The 6,000-nt window shown below is 38.4% G+C and overlaps 1 protein-coding gene across 1 annotated transcript in view; it reads left to right on the plus strand.

The window, feature by feature from the left end:
* The window catches only part of RRAGC (Ras related GTP binding C), a 46,659-nt gene extending 42,917 nt beyond the window's left edge, over positions 1 to 3,742 (plus strand). The window contains exons 6-7 of the mRNA XM_073615503.1: positions 1,343 to 1,491; positions 2,637 to 3,742. Of these exons, the coding sequence (XP_073471604.1) occupies positions 1,343 to 1,491; positions 2,637 to 2,788 (301 nt within the window). The 3' untranslated portion in view covers positions 2,789 to 3,742. The remainder of the gene's footprint in view (positions 1 to 1,342; positions 1,492 to 2,636) is intronic.
* Positions 3,743 to 6,000: the final 2,258 nt, after the last annotated feature.

The following is a 6,000-nucleotide window of genomic DNA, read 5'->3' on the forward strand; positions in this document are numbered from 1 at the left end:
TCACAGATCTCTAGGAAACATTTCTGAGTTTTTATTTTGACATACTCTGGGATATTTCCTTTTACTTTCCTGTTTTGCGTCTGACAGGAAATGAAGGGAAATCTCCACAAAACAATGGCTACTGTAAAATCTGCCCAAGGTTCTGCATCTTCCCTACTCAGTCCAAAGCTAGAAAAAAAGTTTGGGTAGGATTTCCACTTTAAAGAAAACCTGTCATGACAGATATGTGCAACTTCCATTTCTGAAACTGCTAGCTGTTTGGCTGATATTGGCATAAAATGTATTTTAAAGTTTTGTGTTGAGCAGGGAATGGTTGGGACCACTTGCAGTAGTTCCAAATCTACTGAAACCAGAGGTTGTACGAAAGCCAGGGAACATAACCTTCCATAAAGAGTATAGCAGTGGAAGCACTCGTTTTCTTATGAAAGGTTTTATTTAAAGCTGAACTTAACCCATTAATTTAACTGCCTCCCAACACATGCAAGTTAGAAACGTTTAATAAATGTTTTTAAATCCTTCATTTAAACATATCATTGTTTTCTGCAGTGTTTTCCATTTTACATTCTGCCTACTGGCGCATTTGCTACAATCAAGGCTTTCTTCTGCTGACCCCTGTCTAGTTGCTTATGTCCACTCTCAACCAACTTTCAGCTGGTCACATGTGCCACGCCATGGCAGTCGCAGATCTTAATACAGGCTAAGATGGCACTGTCCTTGGCAGATGGGAGGGTTTAGTTCCGCTTTGAGCTGTTCAGCAGCTGCCAACAAACCTGCAATCATATTCAAACCTGCAGTGGACAATGAGAATGGAAGCTTGACTTTGGTGGCTGTAAGGAAACGACCTTTTCACTTGTAGGATTGTGTCTAAATAAACATTTCTATATCTACTAATCATTGAGGAGATGTTTAGCTTTCAAAATATAGCCTGTTTACAATTTTTTGTTTTTGTTTCTTATATCCCAATCAATGTATTTCTAAGCTGGAAAACCAGAATAATTTGCCTTTACCTGCTCTGTTTAATAGCATTACAGGTTATTGGTAGCTGGTGCTTGGACAGTTTGATTAGCCAAGATTTTGTCAGACAAGCGGGCATGTCCTGTCTGGGCTGGTTTTCAGACAGTGAGATAACTGATTGTTGGCTCATCTGTCAGATGGACACTTCACCTACACTGACAGGGCAACCGCTTCAGCTACAGGTATGGCGTCCTCTCTTGGAGGGGGTGAGCAGTTTATATTTGTGAAATAAATTTGAGGCTTTGGTACCATAGATATATTTTTAGGCAGAGGGCCTGTCTCATCTTCTCAGTTTTTTACTTGACTAATCAAGTTATTGTTTACACAGTTTACATGCTGAATGTAATGGCACTGCGTATGACAAGGAGTCCATGGCAATTATCAAGCTGAACAACACAACAGTACTTTATTTAAAAGAAGTTACAAAGTTCCTATCACTTGTCTGCATTCTTAGAGAAGAAAGCTTTGAACGAAAAGGTGAGCATAGGGGCCATTTTGTGACAGAAATTAACTTTTTTGTTTTGGGTTTTCTTTACTACAGAAGACTTTGGGAAATTAATATTTAGGGCAGTGAATCTCTGAAATATGTATATTTATAAAATATGGGGAAAGATTTTTCAGGAATCAGATGAATTCTTTATACTATACTATAAATGTCTGGCGGCACTTGGCAGTATTTCAGCACATGAGCAAGAAATGTTGCCTCAACAGGTGTTATGCTTTCCATACTTCCAGGTAGGAGTTATTTGTAAGTTGTGTTTTTGTTTTTTTGTTTTTTTTCTTCTTGCCTAGTTGGCACGTTAAACAGGAATCTTCCCAGTGGGAAAAAAAAATTGTTTCATCTCATATAATAAATAAATAGAAGTAAAATAACAGAAGAGCGATCTAAATCAAATCAATATTTGGTGTGACCACCCTTTGCCTTCAACACAGCATTAATTCTTCTAGGTGCACTTGCACACAGATTTTGGAGGAACTCGCGAGGTAGGTTACTCCCAACATCTTGGAGAATTTGGGGTCATTCACATGCCTCCCTAACTGCCCCCTTCTATAGACAGATACTTAAACATTTGACTCATCAGTCCAGAGAACCTGCTGACAATTTTTTTTTTTTTTTTTTTGCACCCCAGTTCCCATGTTTTCATTGCTTAGTTGAGTCGCTTAGCCGCCTTTCCACATCAGAGGTATGGCTTTTTGGCCATAATTCTTCCATGAAGACCACTGCTGGTGTGACTTTCACTCTACATATGAAATTGATGATCATTAGCACCTGCCTGGTATAAGTGATCATACACCTGACTAGTCCTAAAAAATCTGACTGTGTGCAACTGTAAGAATTAATGCTGATTTGAAGCCAAAAGATAGTTACACCAAATATTGAGTTAATTTAGATTTTTCTTCAGTTCGCTCACCTTGCAGTTTGTAAATTGATAAAAAATAAAGTAAAATATATATTTTTGAAAGTATTCTTACTTTACAGCATTTCTTCCCACCTGCCTAAAATTTCTGCACAGTACTGTATTTTTAGCAAAAGTGTAATGTGTATTAAGTTTAAGATGTCAAACTCATAGTTGTGTGTTTCCTGCAAGTTATTGGTCTTTAATTGTTTCCTTTCTCTATAGGTCTAATAGACTACAATTTTCACTGCTTTCGAAAAGCCATCCATGAGGTATTTGAGGTAGGAGCTGCCACGCATCGGACCTTCAGCCATCAAGCTAGCAGTCCCAACCTTAATGCAGTAACTCACAATGGAACTCCTGCAAACACAGTCTAGACTGAAAACTTACAGACTTTTCAAAATCCAGTAGCCCAAGAACACTGCCCGCCACATGGAATATGTCACCTAAGGCGAGACCAGTGAAAGAATTACAGGGTACCACATATGGAACAAACCTTGCAGATTTCCATCATGCTTTTTTCCGCATCCTAGAAGCGTTAGGGTTCATGCCCTTATGCTTAGTTCTTTCAATGGTTCAACTGTGTGCCATTTGAAATGTATCCGTTTTTGGTTTGGAGCACAAACCTCCGAGCCAGTACTCATGTAAAAAGCTGCACCATGTATTGACTAGCACAGACCTTCTCTGGTAAATAGTTGACTGATTTGCACATCGTTGGCCTTTAAAGCGTACAAGATACATGTGGGATAATGCCAAAGCAATACCCCATTTGGGGTTATTCAGCTTTGCACATTACAGCCTCGTTAAGACCCTAAAACATTCCAAAAAAGGATGCAAGTGCTCATCTTTTATGTCTGGAACTGGCATTCGTCAGGTGACTCCACAGAGGCGGGAAGTGCATTATCCTGCAGTGCTTCTAAGTGCTATTCAAGAAGCAGAAGATTTGCAGGTAACTTGGGAAGCTCCGCCATTCCCTTTTAGACTTGTGATGACAGCTGGGATATCAATGAGTAGTTTTTCACTGAATAGCTTTTACTCTAGCTGACAAATATACCATTTCTGATTCTATTACAAGTTGCTTAATTCCAAATGCCTTTTTTTGGGCAGGTGCCTATATATATTGAGAAAGTTTATTAGATTTTTCAATTGGGATTGAAGCTTTGATGTGGGATAAAGTGCACATTAAGCAAAATGGTGCCATAACGGTGTTGGATGAGTATTTCGTGTTTTACAGCTGATTGAAGAAAGTTTTGCTATCAGTAAGAAAATGTCAATGATTTATTTGCATAATTGTTAAATTCTGTTTAAAAGTAAACTATGGTGCAAGACAATTTTTGTGTGAGCTGCTAATTGACTGCACTGATCTATGAACTATGTGGTGAGAGCGTGATGTAATTAATATTTTGGGATGTTTACAAAATGAGTAACAGGCACCCAACTGCACCTTATCTTAAAGCTGAACTCCAGGCAGACGGCTAAAATACAGAGGAAATACATATATGGGACTGTTTTACTGCCATAGGATTTGTATTTCTTTGCACCCAGTTGTGAGATTTACACAGCTCTGTCAGACTGACAGGTGACCTGACTTTTCTCTGCTGCAATAAAGCTAGGTCCCCAGTCAGTGATAGGACGGCAAAGGAGCAGCACCTTAAGTCTGCATTCACACCTGAGTGTTTCGGTTTCAGGCATAAAGTCACACTTTTTTGCCACGATTTTTATTGTGGTTTTTTCTGCGATTTTGTACAGGTCAAATGGTCACCAATATAAAAAGAAAAATGCCTGTAATCTGCCTAAAAAAGCTCCAGAACTTGATTGCGCTTCAGGCGTTTTGGAGCTTCTAGCTTCAGGCGTTTTGGAGTGGAGATGTGAACCATCTTCATAGAGAATATTCCCCCCCCCCCCCCCCCCCCTCCAGCATTTTGTAGCTTCAAGCTTCAAAACGCTCAGGTGTGAATGGTGCCTAAGGGTAACGCTGCTTTTGTTGGGGGGGGGGAGATAAAGCAATTTTAAAAAATATATAGCATATAAAATTGCTGCACAAGCCATGTTACAATTTTAATGTTTTAAAATTTACCTTTCCCTTTCAAGCTGCAGCTAATATTTTCTATAAAATGTAATGCAATGTAGCAAATACTGTATACTGTTGTTGCACAAAACGCCCCCCCAAAAATGTAATTTCCTGCTTGTGTGAAGAACTCTGCACTAAGACACAAGCTAGGTTTTGGGCATCCTCTGCAACACAAATGTCCTTAAGACCCTGTTAACACTAATGGGTTTTTTCCTGCGTCTGCCATACATGACAATGGAAGTCTCATTCTTTGTGGTCCAAAAAATAAAAAAATTACTGCGCTTCCCTACAACCCCAAGCTGCAGTTCTAATTCGTAGGTACAAAAATCAAATAATTAGAACAATTAACAACCATCAACCAATTAGCTCAAATATTGTGTTAAAATTAAAACAACATAATATATTCTAAACCCAAATATCAACACAACATCATTGTGATTAATTAAATAGTTAATGAATATTGTGACTGTATTAAAAAACTGAAGCAAATGAATTATAGGAAGTGATAAAAAAGAATGAGTCCGTGACTGATAGTGACTTCAAATGAAAACAGTCCTTAATATAGATGATTCCACCAGTAGTGATTGAAGGCTTAATGGACAAAAACACCTCGTGAGAAGGATCCACCACTTATAATGATGTACGCTTACCAGAGGTAAGCTTTATTAAAGCTTATGTTTGAAATCCACTCTGCGGGGACACCACCATCAGTCTCAGCATAGAGGGAGGATCACCCGGAACTTTCCGTCCATAGAGGCCAAAACTCAGCAAGAGGAACCCAGGGAAATGAAAGACACATCCTCCATAGTGTGAATCCGCATAAACAATTTAATAAATAAAAGTAAAAGTAGCACACTTACATAGAAGTATCGAATAAAACAGCATGTATTGTATAACAGCCGGCCGGCCTGCATGCACCCGTTCACAGTGGGAATCGCTACTGGTGGAATCATCTATATTGAGGACTGTTTTCATTTGAAGTCACTATCAGTCACGGACTCATTCTTTTTTTTATCACTTCCTATAATTCATTTGCTTCATAGTTTTTTAATACAGTCACAATATTCATTAACTAATTAATCACAATGATGTTGTGTTGATATTTGGGTTTAGAATATATTATGTTTTAATTTTAACACAATATTTGAGCTAATTGGTTGATGGGAATTTTTACCTACTATAGATTCTTAGCGCGGTTCTGTTAATTGTTCTCATTCTTTGTGGTGCTGGCTCACATCAATGAAACATTTGCAACATGTGCGATTTTTGGAAAGGTGCTTCTTTGTTACAGCATGGGGCATTTTTGGCCCCATAGACTTCAACATGAACATATGTAAAATGCATGTGTGTGCATTTTTAGGTTCCATGCACACTGGCTTAAAAATAGCTGCTACTAAAGGAGTTTTGCCTGTAGAATCATCTCAATGTTATCCTGTGTCCATGAACATTAGGGTGATTACAGGCATATTTTAATCTCAACGTTTAGAAACTGGGAAAAAAAAACACCTGGTTTGCTTT

Source organism: Aquarana catesbeiana, linkage group LG02 (assembly GCF_042186555.1).
Source record: "Aquarana catesbeiana isolate 2022-GZ linkage group LG02, ASM4218655v1, whole genome shotgun sequence".
Classification (NCBI taxonomy): domain Eukaryota; kingdom Metazoa; phylum Chordata; class Amphibia; order Anura; family Ranidae; genus Aquarana; species Aquarana catesbeiana.